Source organism: Lactuca virosa, chromosome 4 (genome assembly GCF_052849685.1).
Source record: "Lactuca virosa cultivar CGN04683 chromosome 4, Lactuca_virosa_CGN04683_v6, whole genome shotgun sequence".
Lineage (NCBI taxonomy): Eukaryota > Viridiplantae > Streptophyta > Magnoliopsida > Asterales > Asteraceae > Lactuca > Lactuca virosa.
Window position 1 is genome coordinate 358,808,312 of NC_136429.1, and position 19,507 is coordinate 358,827,818.

Here is a 19,507-nt window from a genome sequence, read left to right on the forward strand (position 1 = left end):
CGGCTGTGTTCTGATGCAACGAGGTAAGGTCATCGCCTATGCCTCACGACAGCTGAAGACACACGAGGTCAACTACACCACTCACGACCTCGAGTTAGGAGCAGTTGTGTTTTCTCTAAATATCTGGAGACACTACCTGTATGGTACGAAGAGCACTATCTTTACGGACCACAAAAGCCTACAACACATATTCAACCAAAAGGAGCTCAATATGAGATAACGACGGTGGGTCGAGCTACTCAATGACTACGAATGCGAAATGCGTTATCATCCGGGTAAAGCCAACGTAGTAGCGGATGCCCTAAGTCGGAAAGAATATTCTGGTCGAAGAGGCAAGTCATTAACTATGACTATCCATTCGCATCTATCCGCACAAATTAAGGAGGCTCAGTCCGAAGCCTTGAAACCTGAAAACGTAGCGGGAGAATCCCTGCGAGGAATGGATAAGAACTTGGTAGTCAAGGGTGACGGAGCCTTATATCTCATGGACCAGATCTGGACACCGAGATACGGTGGCTTCAGAGACTTGGTCATGAAGGAAGCGCACAACACTCGATATTCCGTCCACCCGGGTTCAGATAAGATGTATCTGGATCTTAAAAATTCATACTGGTGGCCTAACATGAAAGCAGAGATTGCTACCTTCGTAAGTAAATGCCTTACTTGCGCCAAGGTCAAGGTCGAATACCAGAAACCATCGGGTCTACTTCAGCAACCGGAGATACCTGAATGGAAGTGGGAGCGGATCACTATGGACTTCATAACCAAGTTGCCCAAGACAACGGGTGGACTTGATACCATTTGGGTCATCGTCGTTAGATTGACCAAGTCCGCACACTTCCTGCCCATCAAGGAAACTAACAAGATGGAGAAGCTCACAAGAACATACATTCGGGGGATAGTACGACTGCATGGTGTTCCTATATCAATTATCTCCGATAGAGATAGTAGATTCACTTCGAGGTTCTGGCAGTCACTACAAAGCTCCTTAGGAACGAGGCTGGACATGAGTACAACCTACCATCCACAAACCGACGGACAAAGTGAGAGAACTATCCAAACCTTAGAAGATATGTTGCGAGCCTGTGTGATCGACTTTGGAAAGGCGTGGGATACTCATTTACCCCTTGTCGAATTTTCCTACAACAACAGTTATCACACGAGCATAAAGGCTGCTCCATTTGAAGCCCTCTATGGCCGAAAGTGCAGATCCCCTCTGTGCTGGGCTGAGGTGGGTGACACTCAGTTAGCTAAAGGACGAGTTCCTGACAGCACTCTCACAGGTCCGGAAATCATTCGGGAAACGACAGAGAAGATCGTTCAGATTCGTGAACGATTGAAAGCCTCTAGAGACCGATAGAAAAGCTACGCAGACAAACGAAGGAAACCTTTGGAATTCCAGGTGGGAGACCGAGTCCTTTTGAAAGTCTCACCCTGGAAGGGCTTGATACGCTTCAGAAAGCGTGGAAAGCTAAATCCAAGATACATAGGGCCTTTCGAGATTCTCGCCAGAATCGGCCATGTAGCTTACAAACTCAACCTTCCCCAAGAGCTAAGTAACGTACATCCTACCTTCCACGTCTCGAACTTGAAAAAGTGTCTATCCGACGAGACTCTTGTAATCCCACTCGACGAGATCGTGATCAACGAGAGCCTCAACTTCGTGGAAGAACCAGTAGAGATCATGGACCGGGAGGTCAAACGAACCAAGCAAATCCGTATCCCAATTCTGAAGGTTCGCTGGAACGCCAAGCGAGGACCGGAATTCACTTGGGAGCGCGAGGATCAGTTTAAGCTGAAATATCCTCATCTTTTTACTTAGTTATTTGTAATAACTTAGTTGCTTGAACTCTAATTTCGGGACGAAATTCCCTCTAACGGGGGGATGATGTGACAACCCGAAATTTCAATCTTGTACAAACCATGAAATTTAATCAAAGTTAGACTCGTTTCTACTAACTTTTAGCGCTAATTAGAGTCTGTTTGAGTATTCTGGGCTTAGTACATCCAAGGAATAAGTGAATGGAAGTGCCAATAGGAGTTGTAAACCATCAACCTTGCCATAAACCCTCAAAAGAGGAGTTTACGGCCAAGGGTCATGGGTTTACGGCCGTAAACACAGGCTGGCCGTAAACTCCCAACTATATATTCTACCCTTAGTCATTTTTCAGCCATTCTTCACTTTTCCAAGCCTAGAACTCGAATTCTCTCTCAAGGATCCTGAAGTTTTTGCTCCAAATCTTCAAACCGGTAAGTGAACCCTTCCATAAACGAGTTAATACATCTTTTCTCCTTGATTCACTCTTGATTTCATCCATGAAATCTCTTCTTTTGGTTAGATCTTCAAGTGTTCTTCATTTCACCAAGAACACCAAGAACACACACTAGTGTTTTTGGGCTCTAACCACTCTTTCAAGCTTCTACTACGTAAGTACACTATCCTTGGCTTGTTATATACTAGAATGACCCTTTAAACACCAAGAAATCATGTCCAGAAGAGAGTTTATGGCCAAGGCAATCTCCCTTGGCTGTAAACCCTAATAAAGGTTGCATATGGTCCCTAACTCTTCCTAACGCTTGGTCTTTAGTCTAGAACCCTTCCTGGAAACTTGTAGGGCCTTAAACACACAAAAATGAAACATGATGACATGAGTTTACGGCAGTAAACACCATGGGCCGTAAACACCATGGGCCGTAAACCCATGGGCCGTAAACTCATGGGCCATACCATTTGGGCCGTAAACTCCAATGAGAGGCCCAACAACCCTTAGATGCAACCCTATGTGCTTCTAACACTTGAAGCAAGGTGTTTTCATTTCCTAGGGTGTCTTTACTTGCTTAACTGGTTGTCTAAACACTAATTAGATACATATATGTGTCATTATATGTTAAATAGGATCCGTGTGTGCTCAAGTCTTCACTTGACACTTAGCATCCTATCCAGCACTTCAATCCAAACCACTCACTGCAGGTGAGTTCATACCCCTTAATCAACATTTGAAATGATTTTAAATGCTTTTATGGGGGGGGGAATACAAGTTGAGACATTCTAGTCATTGTTTTAATCACATATGATTAATGACTAGAACAAACTGAAAGATTTACTATTACTTTCAAGTTGCTATCAAACTTATGGATTTCAAGCACTTCAAAACCTTTTACTAAACTCTTTTAAATGCTAAAACTGTTTTCAAACTCTTTTAACCTTACATTACTGTCAAACTCATATCTATACAATTATATGTATATAAGTAAGGTTTGAAGGACTTAGGACTGATATCTCACCTTACTTTCTATTCCTTGTTTGGTTGTGGACTTAGGGTACCCTGTTATATGTCCGAATGTCGTTGAAATCTTAGTTATATATCGTATATATATGTGTGGATATAAAAGCTTTTACTACAGTTCAGTACCTTTGTGTAGCAAAGGCATACAAACAACAATTCTATTTAACTATAATATGTATAGTTAAGGGACTACTACTCACTACTACTATTACAACGACACATACAAGAGTCAGTATAGCTATGAATCAATACACACTATACACTATACAAGAGAACACACTATACACTATACAAGAGAACACACTATACACTATACAAGAGAACACACTATATACTATACAAGAGAACACACTATACACTATACAAGAGAACATACTATACATTATACAAGGGAATATACTATATACTAGTACAGAGAAAACATCACTACACTATGGCTTACTACACAAACATTTGAACACTATAAATAGAATGTGACATACTACTTCTCGATACGACACTTCATTGTGGTATCACTTTGTAACCAGAGTCTCCTGGAAGGAGAGCGGGCATTATGTGTATAGATCTATACGGGACAGACACTCCCACACTCCGACTGCTAGCTACAGTCCCAGCCGTTAAGGCCAAGGGGTGACAGAATGTTACCTCACTACATATGACACTGGAGGGTCATCAGTTATTCAGCCGTCGATCAACATGGTTACATACGAGTTCACATTCAAACCTTTAATTAACCAATTAAGAATTAAAGGCAAAACAGACTCTCCGAGGCGTATTGCTCATTTAATACCACCTGGAGTCTGCATTTCATTTCTTTAGACTCTCCGATGCGTATTGTTCATTTAAATACCACCTGGAGTCTACATTTTTATTACTTTAGACTCCCCGAGGTGTACTGTACATTTAGTACTACCGGGAGTCTGTATTTCATCACTTTATGACCAACAGTGTCACTGCTGGGGTAATACGTTATTTTTCTATGACATTTACTTTGTGATCTTGTCACATACACATTTAAGTAAACTATATTTTCATAATGATAGTTTCACTGGGGAAAACTCTTACACTACACAAGGAATAAACATACAAACAGTCGGGTCTTGGTAGAAGACTACATTTCAGTAGAAAATATAGGATTTTCTAGGGAGTTCAACTACTTACAAACATTTACAAACAACTAAGAACTTTTACACTACGTTGTTACAAACATTTTCATACAAGCAATGACACTAAACACTTATGAACTCACCAACGTTATGCTGATAAACTCTTTTCAAAATAACTTGTATTCTCAGGTCATCAGTAGACAGGTACCGATGAAGCTTTTGAGAAGATGGAGCACATACAAGACTCATCTTTTATTTTGATCATTCATTTTGGTGTCTTACAAACTATACAGAACACGCTTGTATTAAAATTATTCTATTAATGCAATGGATGTTGTTGCTTGTTTACTATTATGCTTTGTTGTGATACTGTACATGACGTCCTCCACCCCAGAACGTTTCCGCCGTTCCGGTTTTGGGGTGTGACATCCTCCTTCAAGAGGAATTTGGAGCTTAACAGATATTGGATAAGTCCATGAACCTTATCATACCATACATGTTGTAGTTACTATATTAGTTGTAAGGGTGTCCATGGACACCCTTTGATTTCATAATACAAGGCTAATATAATGTTAATTTACATATGGAAGAAGCTCCGCTAACTAAACACATGAGTTGGACGCATATTACCAATGACTAATTGTAACGCCCGCAGATCCGGGCTAGTCAATTTAGAGACAATAAGTGTCGAAAACGACTTTTCGACAAAAGATTATTTAGAATAAATAATCTTAACCAATTGTATAATATGTCACAAGGGTTCCGTACATATAAAGAACACCGAAATCCGAGTTATAACCAAGAAATTATGGCCCGTCGAAGTTTCGCGACAAAACTGGCACGACACTATGTGACGTATATACTAAATAGTGAATTTACGATAGAATACTTTTTAGCCTTAGCAATCTAAATGAAAGTTTTAGTATACGTTAAACCGAGAGCGTGCATAAAAAGAACTCCCAAATCTGACTTCGTATGAGGAAGTTATGATTTTCTAAGATTCGGCATAACAGTGCACAACCTGAAATTTGAATTTGAGATCGATCGATTTTTGGCCAACGCAACCTAAATGAGAATTGAAGATCTCAATAATAGGAGCTCAACGATAAAAAGACAGACGAAAACGGAGCCCGTATGTAAAAGTTATGAATTTTACGCAGTCATTTAACAGTATAATCTTCTCATACTGTTAAATTTAAAATCGGTCGAGAATTAGCCGACAGAGTCAAAAGGAAAGTTGTAGATCTTGTATTTACCTACGCGTGGATATAAAGAACGTCAAGTTTGTATGCGAAAGTTATGAATTTTTAAAGATTGGCTGTTTTACCTGCGTCCGGCGCCACGTGTCAGCACCAGACTTCGCCTTGGAGCCTACGCAAAGCTCACGACGTGAGCAAACTTTCTCACGACGTGAGAGGCCCCAAAGGCCTATAAATAGAGGGTCAAATCACCCATTTCTTCACACTTTTCATCCTCTTTCTCTCCCATTACCCGCAAGTCATTTCTCCCCTTCCCTAGCACTTCCTAAGTGTTAGAGGCGAGTCCCGGAGCACCTGAAGGCTCCGAGAAGAAGAGCTTTCGGCTCGGAAGTTCTGCCCCTGTAGAGCTCGTATCCTAGCCAAACCCCCTCGTAGGTAAGATATGCTTACCCTACTTTAAGTATAGCTTATATTTAAATATAGTATTGTTATTATGAACCTATAAATAAAATTTATCAATGATTCAAAGTCGTTATACTGATTAATCTACTTACGGGGATGATGTCTAGGCTGTGATTTAGTGAGGTGTTTAAAGTGGGATTTCCAAACAGTATACTTCATATACCAAACGGACCCTACCTCCGATATGATCCTACCTGGTTGTTCCTTACTTGATAGATCATGAAGTAGACTTTGAGTTAATGATGAATCTAGACTAATAATTAGTCACAATAAAGATTAGACTAAAACTTAGCGATAATAATGCTAGGTTTCGTCAAAGGAAAATAAAATTGTTAAAAGTGAAGCGCTGCCCGAGTTTGGAATCATCACTTTAACAAGTGAGTGCATAGTTACTTTCATCTTACACATAGATATGAAGTATTTTATATAAATTACGTGCTATGTGTGCATATAACCTGTATACTTGCTATCTATGCTGGATGAATGATTTTATACATTTTTTAAATAATTTAAACTGTATATGTATTTTATATCTACGAATATGTTGGGTAAAACATGGGTAGATGAATGATGAGAGATGAAAGATGATATGAGTGAACATTGGCAGCTATAGACTTAGTGCCTAATAAATAACATCGGCAACTATGGACTTAATGCCTATTGGATAAACGATGGTAGCTATGGACTTAGTACCTGTTAGATAAATGTTGGTAGCTATGGACTTAGTACCTATTAGATAAACACTGGTAGCTATGGATTTAGTACCCGATAAAAGAACTTTAGCAGCTATGGAATTAGTGCTTTACGAACGAGCATTGGCAGCTATGGACTTAGTGCCTGTCATATAAACCCTGGAAGCAATGGACTTCGGAATGAACAAATGTAGGATAGATGATTCTTAGGGTAGACCCTTTAGAGTAAAGAAGATAATGGGGATGGGTAATTGGGTTGATTGTTTGATGTTTAAACATAATAATTATATTATTGTGGGTTGAAAACCCTATGTGCTCACCAGGTTTCCCAACCTGACCCACTCAAGTTTATTTGTATCACATGTGTCAATATGAAGCCACTTTACACTGAGAGATTAAGGAGATGTAGATCACTAGTATAAATGAATGTAAGGTCTGTTTATGCTTATGTTTCTGTATTGACGATGACATCCCAATGTTTTAAAATGAATAAAATACATTTCTTCGGAAATGTTTTGATAACGTATTTATCATGTTTTTCTGGGAACAAATTCCGCAACATATTTCCTTAAAAGATACTCTGATTTTCAAAATAAAGCATAAACAAATCGGTATTTTCTGGCCGTGAAAATGGGGATGTCACACTAATTTTCTTATGAATAAATTGTCTCACACCTTAATTAATGTTGAACTTGATTTCCCAAAAAAAATAACTCAACAAGTGATTTTCCATAAAATATCTAATTTTAATCATCGTTACTTATGTAATAGCCCAAAATTTTCAGAAAATTTAACTTTTATAATCATAAATACCAACCACAATTGTTTCCAAAAATATCATTACATGACCATAGTATTTTAAAAGATCAGAGTATAAAACTAAATGCTAAAGTACTGGAGAATGCACGCCGCGCCATTAAGCCGGGCCCTTGCCCTTAGAACCAAAAGTACCTGAAACATTCAATAAAACTGTTAGCACAAGCTTAGTGAGTTTCCCAAAACACATGAATCATATAATCACATAATGTCATGCACACATACGAATAAGTTTGCCACAGACTCCCTCCATGGTCTTCATTTGGAATGCCATGGGCTACCCCCATGGTCTTGTATCCCCGAGCCATGGGCTCCTCCCATGGTATTTTCATGTGCAATGAGCTCCTCCCATGGTCTTCACATAAATACACATATAGATCAAACAGCAAACAATTACATACTCAATTACTAATCATCTCATATCAATTAATGGGCCGACCTTGGTGCCTTCGACCCATGAGTGTAGTGAGAAGATTCGCCTTAATCTGCTGAACACAAAAGCTGCTCGCCTAACAGTTTGAAACCACTTGCTGAACAATGATACAATTAACCCTAAATTAGGATTATACACAACCTAATCAAAGAGTCTAAACACTTAAGCCTAAGTCCTTCCATAATGGCCCAAAAGTCTCACCTTTGCTAATGGGCCTAAGGTCTATGATAAAGGCCATTAATGGGCCACACGGCCCAATAAGACCCAACCAAAACAATTATGGCCCGAAACAGAATATTAGCCCAAAACTCTAAATGGGACTAAGTCCAAAACTGAATAAGGCCCAAAAGCTTCCAAGCCCACACAAAGTCCAAACCCAACTGGAGTGCATAAGCCCAGTGTACCACTCCAGTACGCTCAACGTACTATCCCCTTAAGCAGTACGCGCTGCGTATACGAAATTACGCATGGCGTACAAGCAGGACATGCAACATTTGACCATTAAGTGCTTAATACTTGGGATTTCAACGTCAAACTTTAGATTTGGGTCCATTAAGATGTCCTAGGGCATAAAGTTGGCAACTTTATGCCCTTGCATGCCATGAGTGACCCCAATACTTCATTCTTCTCATTAAGACCTCATTTAAGACCTCTAACTTATGCATGGAGTCAAAACAACCTTCAAAATAACATCTTTATGCATCAAACATGCTCAAGGAGCTTAGATCTAGCAATTCTAATCTCTGGAGTTGCTCAACTCACAAGAGAAGGTCCAAAAGCCAAAAATGGACTCCATAACAAAACCCTAGCTCAAACAATCAAAATAAATGACAAGGTCATGACTTTATACCTCCAGAAGTTCTTCAAGATGAACTAGATGCAGGATCTAGAAGCTCAATGACACCCAAAGCTTGATCACCACCTTCTGCTTCTTGAATGCTCTCTAAAATGGCCACCAACACACTTTCTAAGCTCAAGAATCACACTCACAAGGAAATCTGAGGTTGAGGGACGAAATGAGGCTATGGAGGCTGATTAGGGTTTGATCCAAAAGACTTTAAGGACGTTTATATAGGTCTCAATCCCGAAAATTAGGATTTTGGTCTTCAGTCGCGTACGCCTCGCGCTCCCTTGGTACGCCCAACGTACATGACTAGCCTCCGCGATCACCCATCCATTAGCATGCTAAGCGTACTCCTCAAGTACGCCCAGTGTATGAAAGGACCAATTTGCCATAAATTTTCATACTAAGGGTAAGAAGTGTAAATACCTGGATCCCGACCGTTACAACTTAACAATTCATATTGAAATACAATAATTAAAGTCACAAACACATGCTTAACATGGAAAAGAACATACTCAAAGGCAAATTATATCAACGAGCATCTTTAAATTATATTTATTTTAGATGATATTTTTTAATTTGATCATTGGTATTAAAATTATACTTGTTTTTAGATGTTTTTTAACTTACATTTGATATTTGGTATTAAAATTATAATTGCTTTGGATATTATTGACAACCCGACTCGACATCCAATCTTTTTCTACTATTTTATTTTGTCACTACGATTAAATTGGACATATGTAATTTTGAATCATATATTCTTCTTTATTAGCCTTGATGAACAAATGTGCATCAGATACCATCATAAATTTGAGTTTCTAAGAACCTTGTGAATATGATTAGGAAATAAGGATTCCCTTGTATCTATTTAAGGATCTAAGCTGAATGATATTATATCAGTTCAATTTTATATTGTTTCATCAGAAACAATGACTAATAAATAGGTTTGAAGTACGAGTGTTTTCAGATGCAATCCAAGAGCAAAAACCATGCATGGTTGCTTTTATTTTAGAAACAAGTTTGTTCCAAGTAACATAAGACTGTATAGACAATGATGTACATTATTTTTCATAGGTCAACTAGACTCGATCTTGTTACTCAAGTAATGACTTTGAGGAAAAATTCCTCTTGGATAACATGCAAAGCTGTTGTTAAAATATTAGTGTCATATTTAGATAAGTCGTTTATCAAAATATGACAAGACATCTTTGGAGGACTTTTGAGGGAAACGTAAAGCGAGAACGGTTTATTGGTGCATGAAAATAACTCGAGAAGTCTAAATATCAAAATGATGTGTACGAGCTTCAATGGAAGCATGCATCAAAATGTTATTCTTTTATACCAAGAGGCCAAGCAAGTTTGAATCTCAAACATAGAAGAATAGTTACATGATTATTAGAGTTAGTGGGGCAATGGTGGTGACCTAGATCTAATATTTGATATTGATTATAAAAGCTATTATAACTAAAAACACACTACTATAACTAGAATGTCAACATAATATTTAGAAACACACTGCTATAACTAGATGAGGACATAGTGTCAGAATCAAAGTTTATAATATACATAAACATATACAAAAGAGTATGTTGAGACTAATGTTACATAGGTCGTTACACATTCCCAGGCAGTCAAATAGCGAGCAGTAAATACTCGGTCTAGACAGAGAATACTTGAATTGAGTAAATTATAAGAAATTAATTTTGGGAAAACTATACATATAATAAATATCACAAGTTTATTAAAATTTATAACAAAATAGATGAATATCAATAAAAATTATAGATTTAAAAAAAAAGTCAAAATTTCTGATTTTGACCAATTTGACCTACTTTTTCCGAGTTGGACCTATTTTTTCCAAGTTTGACCGAGTAACAACAAGGTTGACCGAGTTCTATTATTTTTGGCCGATTCCTAACAAAACGCATCGGGACATGTTCAAGTATTCGGTCGACTAAGCCGATTTTTGCAACACTAATCGGAACAAAATACACACAGTTAATCTTGAAAGATGTTCATTATACATGGTTTTCTTTGAAATCATATCAACGTGAAATACCATTTCAGAACCACATCTGATTATCGTTATTATAATATGAATTTAAATAATAGATCTTTAATATATTAATTGTACTTTTTTTTCTAATTTATTAGTTTTAAGGCCTAAAATTAATAAATGACACATAACCTCCAAACTTTTAAGGTTAGACCAGCTTGTTTTATGTGATATAAAAGTATCTACACTGAGAATTTTTACAAAAAACTTATTAGATTAAAAAAAAAATCTATTATGAACACTAGTGAATATTTGTTATGTATCTGATTTGTTGTTACGAGATAAATCATTAAAAAGATCTTCTATTGTGTAATGTGTAGTGTATATCTAAATTGGGAGTTAGCATAATGTACGGGATACGTTTGGTAATTTACCTAAGTGTGGCATCTAAAACGAAAATATCTCCAAACGTGACGTGTATATTTTGTTAGCCTCTTGTTCGGTCATTCGGTGGAAGGTTGGTTTGGGTTCTTCTTCTTCAATTTTCCTTGATATATATCTTCACCGCTTCTGTTTCTAGGGTGGCATTTTCAGAGAGAAAAGTTGTAGAGAGCGAGAGAAAAATACCTCTCGCATTGCATTGCTTTGCTTGATTGATCCATCGATCTATGCTATCGGCGAAATTTAGCCGTTGCCGGTTTGATTTCCTCCGTCCGACTTAGATTATGAGCTGGTTTGACAAACTCCGGGGTTCTAATTGTAGCCGCTTTATTGCCGGCCTTTTGATTTTCATTCTCTATCATTCGTTTCAATTAGTCTCTAATTTCCCTAATCCTATACACCCTTCAATTTCGATTTAAGCTTACATCCCTTCTCTTGTTTTGATTCGTCTCCTTCCATAAATCGTCGGAACCGCGCTTTAGTGTTTCTTTCTCGATCTTTGTTTTTTCTTGATTTAGTCCTCGATGGAGTTCAAAGATTCGATTTCTGGTAAATCTTATGCCCTCATTTTACGATTACTGGTTTTATTTGCGTATATTACATGGATGTATGTATTCATATGAAAAATTGATCGTTTACTAAAATAATTTTTAATACTTGATGGTATTATTCTTTGATCCATGTGCTGAATGACCGTAATCATTGCAGAATGTGTAGATGTAGTATTATTTTATTCGTATGCCATCGAGAATTTAATCGTTAAATTGATTTTTTTCTTTAATGTTTAATTTTAATGTTGTTCGCTTACTCTGATGGGAGTTTAGTACAATGTAGAATGGTTGCTTAATAATTCTAATTATGATTACTAAGAATGATATGAAATTTCATACTTTAAAACATGTTTGGTGCATTACTTCTTTAGCTATGATTTTGAAAACACTTTTAGTCACTACTTTAGAGAACACTATATATTTCTGCAGGAAAGGCTATTTCACATGAAAGATTCCTAGAAAACGTGTAAAAAGCAACATATTATTCTCTTTATATTCCCCATGATGTGATTATAGATGAAAGTTAAAACTTAAAAGTATGTAGGCTTTTATGCCAATCTTGAATATGAACACTACAAGGTTTAAAATTTCAAAGTCAAGCGAGGACCATAGTTGTACATATTATTTGAATTTTGGGTGAAGAGGGTATGTCATGTCTCATGATTGCAATATCTTTTCTTTAAAGTCTAGTTGAAGGTTAAAAAGGATGTATGCTTTTATGCTAATCTCTATTTCATCTTCTTTGTAGGCGCTTTTGCATCGTGTATTGAGAGACAACAGACTTCCAAACCTTCTGTTATTGTGATAGGAAGTGGTATATCGGGGATAGCTGCTGCTCATGTTCTTAACAATGCTGATTTTGAGGTGATATTCTTATAAAATATTAAACTTTTCATCTTTGGCTTTATTTTTCTTTTCATTCTATTAATGAAAATGGTATCATACAGGTGGTGTTATTGGAATCACGTGACAGAATTGGTGGTCGCATTCACACTGATTACTCATTTGGTTGTCCAGTTGACATGGGAGCATCATGGCAAGTTTCTAATGTCCCTTTCTTTCCCTAATTCCATGCTTTTCAATTCTCAATTAAACATATTTTCTTCATCTTGTGTATATAATAGTTTGGAAAAGGGGTAAATGCAACAGATGGCAATGAACTTTGAATTATGTGTATACTTTCACTTCTTTCTATTAAAACATTGTACTTTCAACTTTTTTTCTTATCTAGTCAATTGTTTTTTGAAAATTCTTCCTGATTATATATAGCATTGTACTTTCAGTTTTTTTTTTCTTATTAGGACATTATACTCTGAAAAATCTATCCAATTATAGCAGTGCATATTACTTTGTATCTAGATGACATATCTATAATTGGGTAGTTTTTCGAAGCACAGTGCTCTAATAGGTATAAATTAAAGTATAATTCTATTATGAAAAAAAAAATAAAGGAAGTAGGTTGCTATATCTTGTATTTAACCTGCTTAGAAAGAAGATACATATATGAGTTCATGTATGCAGAGTGTGAGGTTTGATGTGAATTATTTTTCAGGTTACATGGTGTCTGCAATGAAAATCCATTGGCCCCACTGATACGTCATTTAGGGCTTGCATTATATCGGACAAGTGGTGACAACTCAGTGTTATATGACCATGATTTGGAGAGGTAATTTCTTTCTCTTTATGCTTTTTCTGTTTTCATATTATCTTCTTTAGACAAGGATATATATATTTCTAGTAATATATTTTCATCAGGAAATCATATTTTGGTGAAGTTTGTGTTTACTAATCTAAGATTAAGTCAGAGTTCAATTCAAGACAAATGTAGTCCTTTTGATGGATGTGTTTTGGACTTTTGGGTTAAATATTTAAAATGTTGAGTAGTCTAACATTTAAACCAGTAGTTAAGTTTTTTAGTTTACACCATCTGTAAAAGGGTTTCTTTTAATTTAATCATCTTAAATCAGATAGTAATATGATGATTTTGTTTGTGCAGTTACATGCTTTTTGACAGGGAAGGTCATCAAGTTCCTCAACAGATTGTCATTGAAGTTGGAGAAGCATTCAAGAAAATTCTCAAGGAGGTAATAATACTTTGTTTTGAAAAATCTTGCTTTTGTAGTTTTGTTATTATGATGTTACTTACTGAAAGATGACTTCTTTGATAGACTGAAAAAGTCAGGGATGAGAATCAACATGATCTTTCGGTTCTCCAGGCTATATCAGTAGTATTGGAAAGACATCCAGAATTAAGGTATATATATATATTTATCATCATATAAATTAGGCCTAAATAAATGCAAGAAATAGCAGTCTACTTCCATTTATATGTTTACTATAGCATCACATGTCTTTAAATATTAACAACATGTCTTTCTTTAACTTGTTGCAGACAAGAGGGACTTGCTTATGAAGTGTTGCAGTGGTACATCTGTAGAATGGAAGCTTGGTTTGCTGCAGATTTAGACATGATTTCTCTAAAGAACTGGGATGAGGTGAGTTGTTGAAAGTATAAAAAAAAAAGTAGACATTTTTGTTTTAAAAAAAAGTTCCACTTTTTTTTATTATATTATTACATGGACTAAATGCAATTTCGTTGATATGCAGGAACATGTCCTCACTGGTGGGCATGGGCTTATGGTGGAAGGTTATTATCCCGTGCTCAAGGCCCTATCAAAAGATATTGATATCCGTTTAAATCACAGGTTTATTCTTGTTCCCAAACTATATTATATAATAATCCACTAATATTATAAAAACATTCTGTTTTTTTCCAACAACTATGATTTCATGATTCTATATCATAAGCTGTTAGTATATAATACTTGATATTTGAAGATTAAATTGCAATGTGTTGTTGTGCAAAACTTTTCATATCCCATATGTTTGATTTGATTAGGGTTACAAGGATATGGAACGGGCCCACAGACGTGATGGTGACAGTTGATGGTGGAAGTACATTTGTTGCAGATGCGGTGATTGTGACAGTTCCTATAGGGGTATTAAAGGCAAACTTAATTGAATTTGAGCCAAAGTTACCAGATTGGAAGGTTTCTGCTATATCAGATCTTGGAATGGGGAATGAAAATAAGATCGCCTTATGTTTTGATCATGTGTTTTGGCCAAATGTTGAATTATTGGGTACAGTTGCCCCAACATCGTATTCCTGTGGGTATTTTCTTAATCTACACAAAGCAACTGGCAACCCTGTTCTTGTTTATATGGCTGCTGGGAGATTCGCTTATGATCTTGAGAAGCTCTCAGAGGAAGATGCTGCCAAGTTTGCAATGGTGCAGCTTAAGAAAATGTTTCCAGAAGCAACCGAGCCTGTAAGTCTCTTGTTTTTTTTTTTTTTTTTTTTTTTTTTTAATAAAAATTGACAAATTGATTTATAGTTAGGTTGTGTTTGGCGCACCGAAGTTAGCTGATAATTGATTTATAGTTAGGTTGTGTTTGGCGCACCACAGTTAGCTGATAAGCTAGCTTATTTTTTGAGTTTTTTTTTAACCAAAAAGTAGCTTATAAGCTAATTTTTTAAAAAGCTACTTAAACTATGTTTGACATAATAGATGAAAAGCTAGTTGTTAAATAAAAAAGTTGGTAGCTGAAAAGCTAGCTGATAAAAAATAACGTTTGGTAAAACTAACTGAAAAGCTAGCTGAAAGACATAAAAGGACATTCAAAAGAATTTGTTTCTATAATTAATTAAGGGATATAAGCTACTTTTTGGCTTGCCAAACATGACAATTTAAAAAAGCTTGAAAAATCAGCTAGCTGTGGCACCGCCAAATACAAAACCTTAGACTAGCTTTTCAGGAGCTTATTTAAATTTTTTCAAATATACTCCTTAATGAATTATAGAAAACACATTTTTTAAAATGTTTTTTTATGTCATTCTATATCTTTCAGCATATCATCTAGTCTTACCAAAAGTCAATTTTTTATTAGCTAGCACGCCAAACATAGCCTTAGAGTTACTGTAATAGAAATAAATGGAAAGTATATTGGTATTATTTAGAGATTTTAGAAGAATTTTGATTACTACAGGTTCAATATCTGGTATCGCGTTGGGGAACGGACCCAAACTCCCTGGGATGCTACTCGTATGACGTGGTGGGGAAGCCGACAGATATATACGAAAGGCTTCGTGCTCCGTTGGGTAATCTGTTTTTCGGAGGTGAAGCGGTTAGCATGGAAAACCAGGGATCTGTTCATGGAGCTTACTCATCTGGAGTCACGGCTGCTGAGAAATGCAGAAAGCTTGTCATGGAGAGACGTGGTTTTTTGGAGAAGTTCCAAATTGCGTCTTTTAGCACTGCCATTCTTGAAGCCGCCTTTCCCCTACAAATATCCAGGATGTGAGAAACGGAAAACACTCTTGAATCTTGATGTTGAAAACCGTTATGTTATGTTATGTTTCATTTTTTTTGTATGACTTGGAACGTTTAAGACTTCTTTTTAAATAAATTTGGTTCGAATAGGAGTTCAACTAAGCCTTTAGTTGTTTTTGAAAAATTTATGTTTTTATGTCTTTAAAATTTACATGACTTGAATTATAATTTTATATTACAATAATCAAATTATAAATCAAGTAAAACTGAATTGTTGTGGCAAGAGTTTGAACAACACTTTTTGTAAAATTGACTAAGATAGGATGTGTGTGCTACTTTCTGTTTGTGCCACACACATAAAAATAGACATGTGTTGTAACATTGTATTTGGAAAATCCCACTAACTATAACAATACATAATTTACAGTAGAATTTTGAATACGTATAAATAAAAATGCATATTGGTATGTGGAAATGAATATTTAAAAGAAACTATATATATATTTTCAGAGCCTACATGAAAATGAATATGTAAAAAAATAGAAAACAAATTTGAAAAAGCTTTTAAAAAAAATCACTCCTGTAAAATTGAATTTGCAAAAACAGTTGTGAAAAAGATGTAAAAGAAGTTGAAATTTGATAAAAAAAAAAACAATCTAAGTTTTAGGAATATAAGAAAAAAAAATGGAAGTACTTTAAAAACAGTTTGGATCAAATTTGAAAAATAAAATAAAAAACGCTAAAGTTGGTCTTGATCCTACTACTCTGAAGATCCCTAAAATGGAAAAGCTGAAGTGATTTGAAGCAACCTGTCAATGATTTACGCTTCATGTTAAAGACTTTTACATGTATTTTCTGATTTAATAATTGTGTGTCACATTTTTGTATTTTTGGTTTATGAATATGTTGGTGAAGTCTTGGTTGTTTTTGGAATTCCCGTTTGGTTATTGTTGGTTTTTAGACGATGTTATTCATCTTATTTAAGACAATTTCAAAGTTTTGTTAAATAATTAAATATTATTGTTTCGTGTTATCAAATATTTTGTATCTTCCACTTTCATATGTGAATTTATTTTATAACATTTATTTTTTGTACACTTTAATTTTAAATGATGCACTAGGATATGTCGAATTCCTATAAATTGACTTTAAATCTATAATTCAATATACAGTGTTAATTTATTATTAGTTGAGTCGTTTTTTAAATCTAATTACCGATTTTACCTTTCATCATATAAGACATAAATTATTCATCGTTGCAACAACATACTTTTATCATCTCACAAAGAAATTGATACATATCTGGGTCAAGTTCTTTGCCGCGTATTTTATCATATGTCTTGAATATTTGTAAGTCTATAAATTTTTTCTCCATAACCAATATTTTTTATTACATATCAAGTTTCATATTATTTTATTTATCACATACTAAAATTTAATTTTATTTAAATAACTATATATGTTTTGCATATGGTAACAGAATAAAACCTTACAAAATCTATTCCAAAACTATTTTTGTAAATCGCATTAATTCCCTCCGTAATTGTTGACATAAATTAATTCATACATACTTTCAACCCTTATATTGAGTAATTTCCTTTTATATATATATATATATATATATATATATATATATATATATATATATATATATATAGTTAGGTTATTGTGTTCTAACTATCTATTGTATGCATGTAGGATTGATTGTGGACCAATCATTTTAGTTATTTTAAGAAAGTAATTAATGCATATTAAATGTTGAAAATATAATGAATATTAATTAAATATTCAGCATTTAATATGCATTAATTAGTTTCTTAAAATAACTAAAATGATTGGTCCAGAATCAATTCTACATGCACGATAGTAGAAAATTTGAACCTAAGTCTCTCTCTCTCTCTCTCTCTCTCTATATATATATATATATATATATATATATATATATATATATAAGTAGGTTTAAATGTGGATGAACAATTATTGTGTGGATGTAGGGATTAATTTGGACCAATCATTTCAAAAATCTAGATAGGGGTAAAATTGTAATCTTTACTATTAATTAATTTTGGTAAATTTAAATTTATTAATTTATCTTTAAATAAGAAAATCAGTTTCATATCTTTAGCTTACATCCGTTCAGCCAGAACTCACGATTGCCTTGTTCGCCATAAATCCTGAAACCCTAAATCGATGCCATTGCCGATATCTCACTCTGTCAATTAGAATTTGGATTTCGTTTCATCAATCGTCAAGTATCACCGGTTGCCATTGACGGCCAATTAACCCTAGTTGTAGGTATTTTTTTTTTTTTTTTTTTTTTTTTTTTTTTTTGTAGTTTTGATTTCTGTTTGATTCCAATCAATTATGCTGTTTTTATAGAGATAAACACATACGAATTAGAATTAAACATTTTTTTTTTTGTTAAAGTTCAAGTAGTTCGTCGGTTGTTAATAAAGAATGGAACCATCTTCTTTTTACTGCGTCACAAAGTATAACAAAAGTTGATATTTAAAGTAAAGAACTACAGCGTTGCTTAATTTATGCTAAATTGAGGTTTATAAAAAATGCTTTCTAAACGTGATTTTTGTGGAGTTTTGTATGGTTTTTACTTTTTGTACTGTAGCTTGCATATTAGATAATAAGAATAATTGATTTTTTATTTGTTTATAGGATTTTAAATGTTTTTAAACAAATGGTGTTTAGATATGAACTATTTTTGAAATCGGTGAACAAATGATTTGACTAAACCGTCGTTTGATGCTAGGCGGTGAATAACGAGTAATGCATGTTATTCTTTTAGAATAGCGAAGACTTAGAATCGAGTTCTGTAGCACCCGATTCCTGGTACGCACTTAATTCAAAGTATTTTTTTTTATGTTTTTCTCTGGGACTCGACGAGTTGGAGGCCCAACTCGTCGAGTAGAGTCGGGACCCGCGGACATTTTAAGTGACCTACTCGACGAGTCGGTAGACTGACTCGGCGAGTAGGTGTTGTTTGAGTAAAACCCTAATCTAAGGGATTGCACCCTATTTAAGCATCTCATTCAGCCACCCTTCGTCCATATTGCTCTCAGAACTCTCCATATCAAACCCTAATCGTTTGTGTAAAGATCTAAGGCCTTTGTGGTGGTTTTGGTGATTTTGGAACATAAGAAGGAAGAGAGAGGCTTGAGGAATCAAGAGGAGGCCAGAGGAGTTCGAGTTTGTGCACCCTCTGCAGTTCTTTAGAGGTATAAAGTTGATACCTTGCTCTTTCATGTGTTAGATCCCTTTTTGGGGTGATTTAGGGCTTTTAGGAGCCATTCTTGGTGACCAATCATGAGTGCAAGCATGGTTGGGGGCTAAG

At 35.1% G+C, this 19,507-nt stretch overlaps 1 protein-coding gene across 1 annotated transcript; it reads left to right on the forward strand.

Annotated features, from left to right (window-relative positions):
* Positions 1–11,345: 11,345 nt before the first annotated feature.
* LOC145108672 (putative polyamine oxidase 4) lies at positions 11,346–16,323 on the forward strand. Its single transcript, XM_079045744.1, has 10 exons — positions 11,346–11,828; positions 12,579–12,694; positions 12,778–12,866; positions 13,383–13,496; positions 13,827–13,914; positions 13,999–14,084; positions 14,223–14,325; positions 14,438–14,535; positions 14,730–15,159; positions 15,878–16,323. The coding sequence occupies exons 1-10, from the start codon at positions 11,804–11,806 to the stop codon at positions 16,190–16,192; spliced, it is 1,464 nt and encodes a 487-aa protein (XP_078901870.1). The 5' UTR covers positions 11,346–11,803; the 3' UTR covers positions 16,193–16,323.
* The last annotated feature ends 3,184 nt before the right edge of the window (positions 16,324–19,507 follow it).